Consider the following 17,564-nt stretch of genomic DNA (forward strand, 5'->3'; position numbering starts at 1 on the left):
AAAATACACATAGTGACTCTAAAGAGACACAGAATGATGACAAAAATACATAAAAACACACTAAATAACAAAAATACACAAATATAACAAAGAAAATACAAATTGGCAGCAAAAATACACAAAATCACCCCAAAGATACAAAAAACCACAGCAAAAATAGACAAAACAAAAAAGTACACCCAAAACTACACCCTGCACAGTATATATGCTCGGGTTGTTCATTCTTCTAAATGTTGACATGATTTTTGATAATGTAGCTCATCACATTTTTGTGGCCCCTGCTGTGATAGAAGTTACCGATTTCTGCTATACATGATGTCAAAGGGGACAAAACAAAGCAGATGTTACACACCAGGTTTCATCTCTCTCCCCTCTCTATCTTTTCTATTGGTTAACCAGCATTTGGTTTACCATAGTCCATTGAGTTTTTGATACTTTTTAGTTTCAATGCGCAAGACCATTTGAGAACTTCCACCTATTTGAAGATCAGCTAATGTGTTTGAGTGTATAGTCTCTGTCCTGCTTTTGTCCAAGTCAGTCACACTGTTTACGTTAGGGTGTTTTTTTCTCAAGGAAAGTTCAATGACCTCACAAAATATCTGCTCGTCTGACAGTAGTTTTTTCTCAACCATATGAAGTTAAGTTTAGTTTATAGTTCAGTGAGTCACTTTTATCAATCTCCTCCATGGAATCTCCTTCATTTGGACAGATTTTTGTCAGCATGTTTCAGCCTCTAAAGATTCTAAGGCCTTTCAGTTTGAGGAATCCACATTGAAAGCATCGAAATTCTTAGATGTCTGGCCAAAATAAAACTATAAAGAGCTGTTTTTGTTCAGTTTTCTGTATTTCAGACACAGCTGAACTATTTACACAAGATAAGGAGCTGCAAGGAGTCAGACCACAGAAATGTAGTGTTAGTGGTTTTCCTACAGGTCTTCAGGAGACGACCCAGACTGGAAAGTGGTGGTCGTAAACTGAACGGACTGGGATACAGCACCGCACAGAAGGACTAGTCGGTTATAGACACAGGCCATCAACTCCAAAATGCATACTCAACATTAAAGTTCATTGCTGCGCTTTGAGGTGGAGAGCCTTTTCCTATTTTTGGGACTTGATTGTATGTTTGAGACAAGCTGAAATTCTGTTTGAGTAGAAACGCACATGTGCAGCAGCTCTTGTATTGGCTACTCATCTTTATATAGACTTTTTCCACTCTGCAGCCTTTTTCTTTTGAATATGGTTCAGTAATAAATTAAAACTGTTCAATGTGCAAAACAGATTACATTTTCCTATAATTGTAACTAAATACACTTTTATTTTTACTTAAGGTGCAATATGCTTCATTTGGTATCTCTGTGAATATAAAAACCCTCTAAGCCAGGGGCGTCAAGCTCATTTTAGTTCAAGGGCCACATATGACCCTGTTTGATCTCCAATGGACCGGACCAGAAAAATCCATGTTTTTGTGAAGGAAAAAAGCACAATATCAAACAAAATGTTAAGCATTTGCTAAAAATTCCTCGACTAAAACTAAATTTGCAAATTATTTTGCCAGAATTCTGTAGGATAATTTGGGAGAATTCTCCAGCTTGGTTAAAGATAATTGCTATTTAATATCACTGTAAATAAAGTAGTATTGCACACCCCATCATTGTTTATCTACAAATGATATGATAACTTACAAAAAGTCCTGTTTTTGCTGTAATTTCTACTGTGAATGAAATCTTGCTGTGGGCTGGACTAGACGATCTGGCAGGTCAACCTTGACCCACGAGTTTGATATTTGTGTTCTAAGCAGCTGCAACCTAATGGGTATATAACCTAAGTTTAAAAAGTTAAAGAATAGATCTAACAGTGCTTTTTACACATGCTCCCTCCCTCCATCCATCCATCCAACTTCCCAGGGAGTATCAAGAGACAAAATGATGCATTCTGCATGGACACCTATAGCTGTATTATTTTCCGTCTCTACAAAGACATTACCAGCTTACAAAGGAAAGCTTTCGTGGATATACTATAACACTATAACAAAACAGTCAGTACTGTAACCGAGTTCAGACTACCTGGTTAACGTATCATCTATTGTCTGTCTGTATAAAAGACTGCGTTCTTGCAGGATAAACATCTTTGTTCTTCTTTCCCTGCTGTTTAAAAGCCTTTATGTGGCCTCATTACTGTCAAACCCATCTCTATCACTTGTGCTCAATTTAAGCAAAGAACCATAAAAGGATATGAGAAGTATCAAAAGAATGTGGCCAGATAACACAGCCGTACCTTTTCTCTACTACTCCCTCCTCCGAACGTTCTCTTTTCTCTTTTGGCCTTCACTCTAAGTAGCACTCCATCTCTATTTCTCATCCTGCTGCACACATGCCTGGAAACTAACTAGCCTTTAATTCAATATACCTCTCCCTGAGCTGTTCAGTCACTGCACATCTGCATGGTCAGCAGGGGACGGAAATTATTCACACATTTTCAATCTTGAAGTCTTAACAAAAGATGTACAGACAACAACCGCAAAGTTCTGAACCTTTTCCTTTAGAGTACATGGGCCACCAATTTTACATGATCGAGGACAACAAAATCAAGCGTAAATTGCAATAAACAATACATTTACCATCACATTCATATTTTGGGAAAATATCACGCATTTACACGTAATTTGTCCGAGTAAATAGTTGGTCAGATGGACGGAAATGTCAAATCTTGGACAAAACACGATGTAATATGATGCAATATGACTGACTTCACCTTCCGAAATGAAAATAGCAACAAGTGGGTGAGTAAAACACATTTTCATAATATTTTTAACAGTAAAACGGGAGGTCTAAGCAGATGAGACAGAAATGGGTAAACTGAAATGAAAATAGGAAAATCGGAGGCATTTAGTACAGATTACATTCATTTTGAATTTCAAACACTCCTTAAAAATGACTCTCCTACATTTTTGCCGTCCATCCTCCTTTTATCAAGTCTCACTTTAATCACAGGTTGGAGCCTATTTGATATCACAGCCTGGATATATTATATAACCAGTTCATCATGGCTAAAATACCAAGACAATCAAACCAGCATGTCTTTGGAGTGTAAAAAGGGAAAATGGAAACTTTACAATGGCAAAAGACAGACCGCAAACCAACGGTACCAATGAGAAGCAGATTGTAGGTATTTTCCAGTACTACATTTGTCTGACCAAATATTTGGGAACAAATAGTCAAGAGACCCTTTCTCCCCTCTGCAGCCTATGAAGTGGAGAGGAATCAGAAAGAAGACGTACAGCATTGCAGTGCTGAAAGGGTGCAGGTGCTATTGGATGTGGATCAGACATTGTCCAGGGCTCAAAGCTAAGAGTTTGGCATTAACAAATCCACAGAGTAGTTCATCACCGGCATTATCAGACGAGAAAAAAAGCAACGTGTAATGCAGCTACTGCAACATGAACATGAACACCTTTAATAAATGTGTTTAACTACAAGTGTAATGATGTAATACTTCAGTTCATTCAGTGAAGGCCTGAGCTGAATAATATGTAATATTTCAATGTGAAGGTTATTAAAAAATATATGCTTCAGGACTTTGTTTACGGCTGATGTCAGGGATCGTGACCTCCGAACGGTTGTCAACATCGTGGAATCTGTTTATTCATGGATCGCAGATGCTTCACAGAATCAACCCATATATTAAAAAGTTTACTTAAAACATTAGTAGAAATCACAGAAGAAAGAAAATAATGCATTGCAAGCACAAACTAAAGGCAGCATTAGGACTTTCTTGACATTGGGTTGCAATGCTTTTACCTTCAGCTGAAGGTAGTTTGTGCGTGAGGAGTTCTACAAAAGAAAATCTGACATTCTTTGATTTATCAACCTTGTAATTCTGAGCATTGCATTAAAGCAGCAATGATTTAATCCCATCAGGCATTTTAACATGTCATTAGACTCCAGGAAAGTTTCACTCATGATATGCAACATATCTGTACTTTCCTTAATCTCAATCAATCTACACAACACAGTAAGCTTTTGTTTATAGTTTATGAAGTGTTGGTCCTTTGATAGCCTCTGAAAAATGTAAATACAGTATTGACTTTATGTTTTTCACAGGAAAAAAAAGAAAACACTACAACTTGCACAAGTAATATGATGGTCTTCTGACAGGAATCCCCCAAAGAGCATCAAACAGCTACAGCTGCAGCTCGGGTCTTAACCAGAACAACGAGGTCAGAACATATTAGTGTTTACACTGGCTCCCAGTCAGCCTGAGAATAGACTTTAAAGTTCTGCTGCTGGTGTATAAATCTGTGAATGGGTTTGGTCCAGAATACATCAGTGAGATGTTAGTCAGGTATAAACCCAGTAGGTCTCTCAGATCTATGGACACAGGTCAGATAGTGGAGCCCAGAGTTCACAGCAAACATGGTGACGCTACTTTTAGTTGTTATGCTGCAAAGAAGTGGAACAAACTGCCAGCAGAGCTGAAGTCAGCATCACATGTGAACATTTTGAAATCTAAGTTAAAATCTTTTATTTTCTCTACTACTTATGACAGAGGGAGATGTTTAATCATTTTATTGGTAATTTAATGTTTTTTTATTGTTAATTTCAAACTGTTTAATGTTTTTATTCATTTTTCTTAAACTCTGTTTAATGTTTTTTGTTGCAGATTTTAATCATGTAACGCACATTGAATTGCCTTATGTATAGAATGCCTTATTCTGCAGTATTCTGAAAACAAAACCAGCCATTACCTCTGTTAAAGAAAGCAACTCAAAGTCCAAGATAAATGAAAAGGGAGTTTAGTTTCTTAGTACAGCTCGTTGACTGTATTAATCTGGGCTGTTGTAATCCAGCAGAGCAAATGACAGACGAGAAACTAACAACTCACAAAGGCTGAAAGTCGACGTGAAGCTGAAGTATTCTCACAAAAACTTTTATCCTTGGGGTTCCCCTTAGTTCCCTGCTCTCCACTCTTCTCTCTCACTTCCCTTCACCGTCCCCTTAGAAGGAGGCCTGGCTCTTAGCAACAGGCCTTACATGGACGGAAGGCAGCCACAGAATGAGCAAACACTCCCATCAGTCACTGGGAACATTCAGCATTCACTTACAGCTGCATCACAATTCCTGCAGAACATATTCTAACTACTGTGGTTACATCCCATTTGTAGGAGCTGAAAAACACTGTGTGGCCCGGTGAGAAAAGGATTATTATCAATATCTACAAGGTAGTGTTTTGTGCTACTGGTTAGTCCAGGGGTGTCGAACTCATTTTAGTTCAGGGGCCAAATACGGACCAGTTTCAGCTTAAGTTGGCCATAGATTTTAGGTGAGAAAAAGAGCCAATTCAACATTAATGTGTTGTGGTTTGCGCATTCACGTATAAATTATATATAAATGATAAAGTATGTGAGTATATCAGTGATGATTTTGGGAATTTGGAGAAACTTTGTGGAATAATTTGCTAGATTTTGGAAAAATAGAAGTTCTTTCAACAGTTAGATTATAAAGGACTACCGTCATTTGTGATATAAGAAAACTGAGCTCTGCAAATATTGTGGATTTTAATTGATTTTTTGTATTTGGATGGGCTGAGAATGTTTCATTTTTTTTCCTATCATTTTTACTATCTCAAGCAGGTCGAATGCTCTAAAGGGCCGTATTTGGCCCCCGGGCATTGAGTTTGAAAAGTGGGTTAGTCAAAGAGATAAAATTTGAAATTAAGCTGAAAAAAAAAAGTTTAGCTTTTATTGCTTACTCATTGAAATATTCAATCATTGAACATTCATTTAAAATAAATAAAAATAAATATAAAGGCAAATAAAATAAATAAATTAAACCATAAACTGTTTTCTTTTACCAAACCTTGTAATAATTAAAACTGAACTTCAAGCTAGACTAGGTGCCTTAAATAAGTAACATTAATAACTTGGTTGAATGAAAACTTTCAGACAGTATAACTAAACAAAGGACAGTTCAAATTAAAATTATGTTCACGAGTTAGAGTTCAAAGCATTGAACCGTTAGTAACAAATATAAATGATATTTAGATATTGGTTTTACAACATGCATTTAAAACGTCATTTTTGTTTGCTACTTTGTAGAGATTTTTCCCCTCAAAGGAGTAGGTTTTTGGTTTTTATGTTTAAATCTTTTAGTTAACTGAAGTCAATCAGAAATAATTTCCACTAGGGCTGTACAAGGGTCTACAACCAATACCAGACAGGACTTCTATTTCATAATAAGCTAGTACTAAACGTGAAAAAAACCAAAAACTACCTTAGATACCAAATTCAGAGAAAATACATGAAATAAGCATTGTTATTACAGAAAAATGGAAGTTATTTTGTAACCAGGTGTCTTTGCTTTAAGCCACCATGTTGACATTTATGTTAACAGTCATACAGTCTCTTTGTAGATACAAATTATTCTTCACAGAATTAGCTTATGTGGCTTCATTATTCTACTTGTTCAACACACACTAAAACCCTGAATGGATATTTGACGAGACGGATCAGTTCCTATTAAATCATTAGGTGCAAAGTTAAGATTTCAGGGCTAAGCCATTGCTTGAAAAACCAGCTACGTAAAAGCAAAGGCGAATTCTATCATATTCTGGACTCTCGTCTTCAAATTGCAAACTTGTGGTTCAATTTAAGAGTTGAGTCCCATATCTGAGCACAATGCCGTTACTGACTGAAAGAAAGCAGGCTTGGTTTTAGCTCATCCTCACTCCTTCTGATTCACAGTCTGTCTGTGGATCACACACAAACAAAATGTTTGTTTTAGTCAACTCAGCTGAGTGGGCCATAAACGCTTATATTGTTGCACTTTAACCAGGCCCGAAAGGCAAAAGAAAAAGTGGGATCAGTATTAACAGCCCATCGACACAACTCGGGTACTGAAAAAGATGCTTCAGTGTAGTCAAAAAGCTAAAGGCACTTATTATGCTAAACCTCTGTGGTCCAATCAGACTGCCAAGCCCAGAGTCACATAATTAGCTGATTCAAAGCATTCAGATCACTGGGGACTTCAATCAGCAACAACAGATGCATGAACTCAAATTGAAATGAGAAAGGAGCTGAAAATCTCCACAGATTTCAAAAATCAAAGCATCCTTTGGGCAAATTTAAACTAAAGCCAAGCAAATTGTTAAGATATGATCATTTCTTAGACAATCCCACATATATTATACACGAGTAATCATTAGTCAGTCAAGAGTTGCACAACCTTCAGTTGGTGTTGAAACAAGCCAAATAAATCAACAGTTAAATTAAAGATGGTTGAACTAAAATGTATAGCAGTTCTAATGCTTTCTACAAAGGCCATTCTGTTTGCATTTGCTGTGATGTTGTGAAATGTGTAGGATAAGTAGTTCCAGTAACTGTGCTCTAGATCCAACACATGATGTGGTGCAAGCATTTTAACAGCCAATAAACATACAATTTTTCTCTTCTGAGTTTTATAGATTGTTTTGATGTCAATGCAGGAGACCAGTAGTACCAAACAAAGTATATGTACAACGCTACAGCATTTCAGACAATATTTTTCTTAAATTCCAACTTACTTTCGGCCCTTAAAACATCCGTACATCCCAGCCATGGTGTAGAAAGTAGGAAAAGCAAAGACTCCTTTTCTTCTCTCTTTTAAGTGAAGACAAAATCCCCCAAATCCAAAGTTTACTTTTCGTAGTTGTCGGATTCCCTTTCCAACCTTAGTACCAGTAAATCAATGGTTTATTCTGTCTTGGCCACAGAAAAACAGAAAAGGTTCCAACTTACTTCAGCTCCTTTAATATCCAGTTTTATATGGATTGCCCTCTTGAAGTGCCAAACAAATCGTAACCATTTCAGGAGTCAAACACAACAGCACCCAAAGTGGGATTGTAGCAAGATCACAACACCAACAAGGTGCACAGAAGAGCAAAGGAAAAACAGAATGTCATTTTACGATAGCGACTTCTTGGGGAAAAGTAGCCTGAGTTCCTTGAGAAGTACCATTCAGCCGTATAAACAATGGTCAGGCTGATGTCTGGTTCCTCTCCTCCCAGTCACCACACTGGTAATGCTGCAGCGGGTAGGGAGGGAGTGAGATAAAGAGGGAGGGAGGAGGCATGTGTGAACAAGATACTCCTCTCATGACCTTATCCTCCTCTTTTCACTGTTTACCCGTGTAAACTGACACATGGCAATGGTGGCCGTTAATGGGCTGGCTGATTAGAGGACCACTTGTGCTTTTCCAAATTAACTGGTATTACCCAGTTCAGTTTTCCCTGTGGAAATGAGATTCAGATATCAATGTGACTTTATTAATTTGCATATTAAGAGTCAAGGTAATTCATTTGTCAATCCAACAGAGCAAACACTTTGAATTGTTAGTTAACATTAACATACAACAGTTCTGATTTTGAAGAAAAATTGGCCATTGGTCTTCCTAACAGCTACACACTGTATGGTCTCCTATTTTTTGTGATCGTGGAAAACAAGCTGAAATTACAACAGACAATGCAATGTAACATGGAATATAACCTCACATGTATGTTTTTGGACAACACTGCGCATTTCCACGCAATTTTTACGTGTGGCCGAAGAGAGTGAAATGTAAAATATCAGAGAAAATCTTGCGACAAAATCTCGTGATATGATGGAATTCACTACCTAAAATAGAAATGGCTATACGGTAAGTAAGGGTGTGCCAAAATATTGATACAACGATATATCGCAAGGTTTCCTCTAGCGGTGCGTTACCGATTCACTGGCGCCAAATATCACATCATTTTTTTTCCCTTATTACACAAGTTAAGTATAGGGCCCTATAAAATCCACGTTAACAGAATCGCGGACGGAATATATGGACAGAATCGGCATGAAATGCGTCAGCGTGAGGCAAGGAACATTTTTTTTTAACGGGGAAATGCTTCCAGGGAGAGCTCATTAGGCGCACCGCCCTCTCCACTCCCATCTTGGCTGCATTAAACACAGCCTAAACCACCCGATATAGCGTCTAAACTGCTAAAAAACTACGCAAATCATCACTGCCTCCTAAATACAGAGCCGAGCAGTGCCTGCTTAACTTTGCTGTGCCTGTGAAACTCCGTCCGTTTCTCATCAAGAGCAACAACGCTCTGAGCAGCTTCACCTGCTCAGAGCGTTGTTGCGTTGTAGCTACAGAAGATCTGTGGGAAAAGTTGCGTGTTGTTGTGGACAAGACCATTGATGCCAGGGTAATGCACTGGCTGAAATGCTTATTTTTCATATGCAGTGAAATTTTCCAATGTTCATAAAACAAGTTAATTCTGCTTGTTAAGCAGCACTGATATGTGTCCAACTGTCCATGTTTACAGAGAAGTTGATAATACTAGCACTGAAATTAGTATTTTCTGCATTCATTTTGTTTTTAATGATTGAAAGTTAATTTGCACAAACATCATGAGCAATATTTTGGTGAATCATTATTTTTCTATCAGTCTTCCCTTAAAGACTTAAACATAATGTGACTAGTTGTGGTCAGTGTGTGTTAAGAAGAGCCACTGTGCAGTATACAATATTATTATTATTATTATTGTTATCGTGGGCAAAAATATTGAAATATATTGTATCGTGAGGTACCTGGCGATACCCAGCCCTAATGATAAGGACTGAACTCTGACTGAAAATTGCCAAGCACAGGGGGGACCATCAAACTCCACATCCCAGAGCCCCAACGTCAAACCATAAGCCTTCTTGCAATGACCCCAAACCACTTGCAACTACAACACCGTTCAAACTAAGCAGGAATTAGTGAGCTCTCTTCTCCGACACACTTGAATTTGATGACCTGTCATTGTTATCACCTTTGCCAAAAGCCTGATACCAAGCCTTTCATCTGCGTTGAAGCAAAAGCAAAACCCACTGGTTTTACGAGCCTGCAGGACTGGGTTTGGACGTCCTGGTACATAGTTTAAGATATGCTATATATGCACCATCTGTGACCAGTGCTGGCCACGGTCCCAGCCTGAACACACAAGTACCAGTAATATGTTTCGATACAATTGGCCATCTTACATGGGTTAACAATGAACTGGCCAACACTGGCATGTACTGGTCCTTTCAATGCTACAACACAGGGCTTCCTGTTAATCATTCTATTCGTCTCAGTGGGGGTTCTCGCTGTCGTGTAACAGCCTGCCTCAGCTAATGACTGTAAGTAGGAAGATTAACTATGTACAGCCACTAGTGTTCGAAACGATTACGGCGAGTGTGAGAGGTTGCTGTGTGACATAAGAGTTGATCCCAGGAAACCCTAGTGCTAGATCCACTGAGCCTCACATAGTCAAGACAAAGAGTCAATTTTAGCTGAGTGACCAACTCACCCAAAGGTGTACTATGAGGAGACGTTTCATATTTGATGTATCTGGGTTGCTTGAATTATAAACTGTGAAGATTCACACTTTGGAAAGGTGTCTAAACTAAATTTAGAATATAAGTGAGTAAACAGCAATACTGTTTCCGATGATGTTTGTAATTTCTTGGCAACGTTTCAAATGTTGTGCTTTTCCATTTGTGCTTAACCAACCCCCAACAATCAGGGGAGTTGTTGGAAATGGATGGAAGTGGTTGGAGGTTTGATGGAAAACTCATGTCCAACAATCAACAATACAACACAACTTTGTGTGTTCACTGCCAACCCCACCTTCAGAGAGCAATGCCAATTTTTTGGACTATTTCACTTTTAACGTCGATAACACTCGATTAATTTGAGCATCCCGAACACCAGGGTGACACCATTAAGGTGATGAATGAGTTAAACTACATGGCCAGAAGCAAATGAACGTTAATATTTCTATGAAATCTATGTGACGTCATGACCTTATGTATCATCAATATTTTCCAATGCTTGTGGTATTTCATCAGAGAATTGAACTAACACACAGTCATATTAATCATCAGAAGACTTGCATCAGATGTGAACGTCTTAATCCAAACAAGCCCAGACTGAACCCGGTCGATGATTCACCGTTATGTACAGACACGTTGAAGCTATGCTGTCCTCTGTGTGTGTGTGCGTGTGTGTGTGTGTCTCTCAGTGAAAAACAAAGAGAGGCTCCATTCCACCCAAAAAAACAAACACTTCCACTCATATTGTCTTTGATTTAGTGGGATTAAGGAATGTCCTTTCTAGCGTCCAAACAACAGTGAATCCTCCACATGTTGGTGCCAACAAACAATCAGGAAGCACTCTCTCCACAGGCTGTCTTAATGGAGGATTTCCACCAGTTTGGTCCGGGGGTCAATCAAAGTTTGCACGAATATATTCTCTCAAAATTAATACCAGAAAATGGGCTCCTGGGAATTCCCTTCCTGAGTCTCACATTCAACTGAAACTGCACAAATATATATGAATCTACTTTGCAATAATGCAATAATATATATGAATCTACTTTGTGTATGCGCAGGCTCTGTTTTTGTCTCTTGGAGAAAAACAGATGAAGGTTTTATTGTTTTCCAGCTTTGAGTGGCAGCCTGATTACAGATTTAATCCAATGATGAGCAATATTTTCCAAAGCCTTCAATTGTTTGGTCTCTGAGTAGAACGTAGGCTTGGGAAATATCCACCACCATCCTCCAAATCTATTCTGGAAAATGTATGTATAACTCCAGCTAAATCAAAAGGAAACAGAAAACAACATCCAGTCTGGTGTTTGTCTTGAAAAACTGGGTCACACTAACAAAGTCTTAGCTCGGTTGCCACCCAGCAGACAAAAAAAGCAATATAAGGATTTGGCAGTGGTAGTGATTGCACAGGCAGCACTTACACCCAGCTGTGATGTTTTAGATATGGTTGTGCTCTCCTGAAACAGCAGCATGTGTTAGACATTTGCAATTTATTTGTTTCAAACATAAAATAAACACAGTATGAAGTAACATCCAATGCATAATTAGAAGATTCAGCAGCTAATTAAAACCAAATATCCCTCATTAGTCTGTTTCCTTTGGTTCAGGCAGGAACAGCTATCCTTTGCACACAAAGCTTATCAGAGATAATCATACACCCATCCATGCATCCTTTAACTATTTCATTGTTCAGACTTGAAGGGTACAGGGTCATACTTACAGACCATGATCACCAACACTCAAAGACAACATACACAGTCTTTTACTATTAGTCCTTGAGACAAGAGAAGAATCAGGCACCCAAAAAAACAACAACAACCAAAAGTTGTATCAAGGAAGCAATCTAATGGGCACCAAATTCCATTTGTACCCTGGCTGCTATGGTCATGCTGGTCTTAATGTCATGTGTTGCTCTACAACAACCAGATTCCAAAGAGAGACTCACAATGAAGATTGTGGTACATCAGGCCACAGTGTGTGCGAGTGAAAATATGATCTGGTCGCATCCGTGCGAGTACGTATTGGGTGACCTTATTTTATACGGAGCGGCTGAGCACTTCGCCACGTCCCACAGAGTGCACTTCTCTTTCTCTCTCTCCGTGCTGCGGGACTGCCGTAAAACAGTCTATAAACAGGCACTGCATTGGCTGGCGGCTAGGTTGACCGAGGATTTCGGAATGGAGGCTGGCTTGACCGCAGTGCTGCGGGTGAGGAGACGGTGTACGCTCACGCAACTTTGCTGCGGGTAATGCAACGGTGAATGTACCGAGTATAAACACCAATGCGCTCCTTTGGAGTGCACGCGGTCCGCGAACGGAGCCAGGATTAACGAGCTATTCACTGTGTGCGCGCTCACATTGAGAGCAGCAGTAAAAACGAAAAACGTGCCGAGCACAGTGATAGAGCGTACCAGAGCTGATGGACTATGATGCCAGGCCAGATGTTCAGCTGTGGTTCTACCAGAGCAGTGGTCTGCAACCTGCGGCTCTGGAGCCTAATGTGGCCCTTTGACTCTTTTGCAATGGCTCCCTATAGCTTTAAAAAAAAAAAAAAAAACAACTATTGAAATAGTTATTTTTTTTACAGAGGCTATTATTGAGAAGGTATTTTTTGAGGACTTTAACCCAGGTGAGAAGAGGTTAAATGGTTCCTTGTAGAGTAAAGGTTGCAGACCCCTGACCAGGGGAAGAGGGTTAGGAGACCCCACTATAAGAGCTGGACCCTCTGAATTTAATGCAATGCAGATGCTAAGTTGGTTATGCTACTGTTAAGTTAGTTCAAGTACAGCCTTTCTGCAAAATAAAAAAACAGAATTCATGTAACCTGTTGTTATGCTTTGCTGTTATTTAAAAAAAATTGTTACGTCTTCTTTTAAAATTATATAAAATAAATTACCCGTTATTTCAGCCAATGCTTGTTGCAGAAAAACTTAACATTGACACTAAAACATTCAGCAAATATATCTCGAGTCATTGTCAATCTTTACTACATACAAAACTACGGTATGCCAATTAAGTCAACTATTCATCAGCACGTGTGGCTATGCTGTACACTCTCCCCACCCTCGCTCAAAAACAGAAAATTAAGGTGCGACCAAATTCTGTGATGGTGCGACCAACTGAGAAAGTTAGTCGCACCAGTGCCACCACTGGAAACGATAGTGTAGAGCCCTGTACATTCCAACATCTACATCAATCATTGATGACCATCTGACCTACTCAGCCAGGAGAAATGGATCCTGAAATCCCAAACCTGAAGAGGGATTTTATCAGTCAAAGTCTGTTTAGTGTTTACAGTTGCAACACCAACGAAATCAGACATTACTAGAGTTCAGATGGTGCACCGTGATATCTGAGATATAGCACCATCTTTTGAAGTCATAATAATACTTTTGTGACCAAATCACTGAGGCTGCCTTTTTTGGAGAGGTCCACTATCCTGCTGAGAGAGTTTTAGGAAACACCATCTTTATGACAGGGAGGGGAACAATGTCGAGATATGTCCACAATAGAGGCAGGTCCTGCATTTCAAATCATTAATCAACACAATAGTGACATCACTATATACTTTCAGCACAGTCAAAATAGTTTAGTGCCAATCCGTCCTTTTACTGTTACACCCTAACTCCCTCTCCCTTGTTCCCCTCCCCCACTAGGGTTGAACATTGCCCTCTGTTGTTATATCTTTCCCTCTAATAAACTTAAGCTTACCCTTCCTTAGGGAGGGCTGGTGATGGTCACAACTAAGCAACAGTATATTTTTGATTATTTTTTGCAAGAATAAAATGTGCATAGCTGTCACACAAAAAAAGATTGCACTACCATGGTGTTAATATTTGATCGCATATGCAGACAAGAGAAAAATAAGAAAAGAAAAAAACACCATGGTTGAGTTTAAATGTCCAAATTTCTTGGCCCATGACCCTGCAGCAAGTTCACAACCTCAACCTTCTTGGGACCACAAAGGATACTGATGATTGCAGACCAGGATCATCCTAAAATATCTGTAGCTTTGGAGATGCTGCCTGTTTTTTAATCATCTAGATTAGCTTAACGACTTAAGGGGGCTCAGTAGAGGGGGCCAAACCCATAAATTGTCCTTATATGCTGATGATTTAATTTTATATCTTTCCCAAGCTGACATCTCAATCCCTAAAGCCCTAGACATAATTTCTTGTTTTGGTAAAATTTCAGGTTCAGGTTTCATATTTCCAGTTAACGCTCAGGCATGCTGCATGATTTTTGATAAGTTTCCATTTCAACTGGTTCGTGATCATTTTACCTACTTGAGGATCTCAGTAACATGCAAATTTAAGGATTTATTCAAGAAGGCCAAACTGGAAAGTCATCACCACCTGTTTCTCTAGCTGGTAGAATCAATTCTGTGAAGACGAACATCTTACAACGCTTTCTGTTTTTCTTTCAAACAATACAGTACATGTTTTTATCATAAAGTCATTTTTTTAAAGAATTTGACGAATGTATCTCATCCTTTATCTGTAACAAATCCATCCCAAGGATTAGGAAATCATGGAGCGAAAGAATACAGAGGGGGGCTTCGGAATGGATTGCCTAACTTTGTACACTATTACTGGGCCTCCAATATTCATAGAATGGTTTATTGGGTAACAACAATTAGGCTTGAGTGTTAGGATTAACAAGATGTAATTCCTATTTTTCTGTTACTCCCCTAAAAACACCAAAACATGATCAAATAACATGTGCTATCAGATAGAAATGTAGCTTTAGATGTGCTAAAATCTATTTTGAGTTGCTTTGTGTTTGTATTAAAACTAATTAAATCTGAAGGTTTAGTGAGCAAATATAAATCGACAGAGAGAATGTGTGTGCACGGCACGCATGTATCAATCATTAGACTTACTGTTTATAGAGCCAAGAGGAATGTCGGTCAGCTTCTCGTCCAAGAAAAAAAACTACATGTTGGTATTTCCTGAAACAACCCAGAGTCTCGACCCTTCAGAATGGTGGGGGGCTGAGTGCTTTTTGAACGCTGTTAAATTAAAAATGTGACAAGTTCAAATTCAATACACTTTGGAAAGCCTCAAAACATTTTTAAAACTACATTTTTTTAAAGTAATTTCACTTTGTTTCACATTTTTAGAAGTGATACATCCATCAAGGAGGTAATATTTTCACTGGAGTTTATGTATTTGTTTGTGTGTTTGCAGGATTACGTCAAATGTAGCTAAAGGACTTCATTCATTTGCCACAGTTTCATCCGGATAGCACATTTCATCGCAATGTTTTGAAAAAAGTGGGGATGGAAATTTCCTAAAAGCCTTTAAGTATAAATGATTATGGCCCCATGATCAGGATCACTCATCCAGATAACTGCAAATATCTGGCAAAAAGGATATTTGGCTCTTGGTGGAGGTTTGTGCTTTCTGAGTGCTCTTCTTATATTTAAAGATTTCTGGAGTACCCAGAGAAACTCCATCCAAGCAGGGGGAGAAGAGGATAAAACTCTTTAAAGAAAGGTAATTGCTCTGGGAGTAGATTTGTGTCGCTTTTTTTTTTTTTACTATACTGTAGGTACCATTACACATTGGTGGTTTACAAAATATATTGTTTTGACACTGAAAATAACTTATTAAAGAATGCAATTTCTTGTCTTGCCCTTCAATTGTAAATATTTTTGAGAGAGGAAGTTGCACACAACATCCAGAGGTAGCAGTCACAGAAATTCCCTCATCTCTTTAATTACATTTTTGGTTTTTGAAAGAATAAAGTTGAGAATAAGTGGTATAGAACATGAATGGTTAATGGTGAGCATTTCTGTAAAGGAAGGGACAGACCCAAAGTTTAATTGTGTTACTGTAAAGCTACACCAGCCTCCTCCAAACAGAGCCTCACCCATTCACATTTCTGTTGTTGTGGTCATACATGACGCCCGTCTATTCTACATCACTTTTTCCCTCCTCATTCGTCAGGTTTTTCCCCTTTTTACTAGTTTCAACTCCTCCAGTGAAATGCTGGCTCATTCTCTTCTGTTTGGTGGTTTCTCAGTGCATTTCCAGGCAGATCCAAATCATTTTCTGCGCTGAGGAAGAGGATGGGAGTTTCTTTGCAGCCCTCTGTCTGAATTCCACCTCACATCTGGAAATCATCTACTCTCTCCTTCTTTTTCTCTTTGCCACCCCCCTCTGTAGCTCTCTGCTGTAATGTAAATAACCCTGTAATCAAACTCCAACTCTACCGCACGAGGTGGTGTAGGAGTGAAATGAGAATGAGTTCTTCCACAAGCTGAAATAAACTCTTCCTCTGCCTCTCCATCACCAGGTCCCACCTGAGGTTTATAGAATGGTAAAACTAGAAGTTGTTTTTTATAAACATCAGTCACACAAACACCTGATGTATCTGTGTGTAGGTTAAAATCAATAGTAGACAGCTGTTGTTTCTTAACAGACTATTCTGTTGGTGTTTAAAGAAAGTCATCAGTGACACACACACGCAAAGATCAAACCATCTTCAAGCATTTTGTATCCCTTATCCTCCGTTTGTAGTCACAGCGAGTTTCATTTTGTCTTGTTTTTGAACAGTATGTTAGCTTGATGTTTTTTTTAATAGTTTAGTAATTTAATAGAGATTAATCTTGCTGGAACTATTACATGAAAGTCAAGTCAAACTTCAAAGGAACAATCAAAGTTTAGCAAAACTCCTCTGATGAACACCGGCATCTGACAGTCGAAACATGTCAGGACTGGAGATAAAAAATTTCCTGAAAAACCTTGTCTGAATAAACAAAACCTCAACTTAACATAATATTCAAAAAGACGACAAAATTATATCTCGTTGAACCTATGCTTTATTAGGCTCTTAACTCACTCAGTGCCATTGACGAGATAACTCGTCATTTGTGTTTTTTCACGGGGATTACTAGAAAACACCCTGGCGGAGGTCCCTCATCAATATCTAAGCTGTGACCAACTGTGCCCTGAAGATGGCAGCAGTGCACCTTTAGATGAGAGATTAGCCACTGATGCTACCCAGCAAAGCAGGAAGAAACAAGAACGAGGGAGATTATGGCGCTACAGAGTGATATTGTGAAGTATCCAGCAGCTCACAGCTCCACATACTAACACAGAACATGTGTGGACATGAGTACATTACTGATAATGTTGAGATGGTGAGATAAAACCATCAACTAACCGGGCCAAACAGGTCATCCCTGCGTGTCGGGG

The 17,564-nt window shown here is 38.8% G+C and overlaps 1 protein-coding gene across 11 annotated transcripts in view; it reads right to left on the reverse strand.

Annotated features, from left to right (window-relative positions):
- The window catches only part of LOC114471264 (uncharacterized protein KIAA1211), a 56,071-nt gene that overhangs the window by 32,081 nt on the left and 6,426 nt on the right, over positions 1-17,564 (reverse strand). For 3 of the 11 annotated variants that reach the window (XM_028459960.1, XM_028459956.1, XM_028459953.1), the window contains exon 1: positions 7,558-8,039. The exons of 5 other annotated variants lie outside the window; for them this stretch is intronic. In XM_028459960.1, the coding sequence (XP_028315761.1) occupies positions 7,558-7,592 (35 nt within the window). In that variant the 5' untranslated portion in view covers positions 7,593-8,039. Of the gene's footprint in view, positions 1-7,557; positions 8,040-17,564 lie in introns of those variants that run through there. 3 more of the 11 variants (XM_028459959.1, XM_028459961.1, XM_028459955.1) reach the window with 3 other exon arrangements.

Source organism: Gouania willdenowi, chromosome 10, assembly GCF_900634775.1.
Source record: "Gouania willdenowi chromosome 10, fGouWil2.1, whole genome shotgun sequence".
NCBI lineage: Eukaryota > Metazoa > Chordata > Actinopteri > Blenniiformes > Gobiesocidae > Gouania > Gouania willdenowi.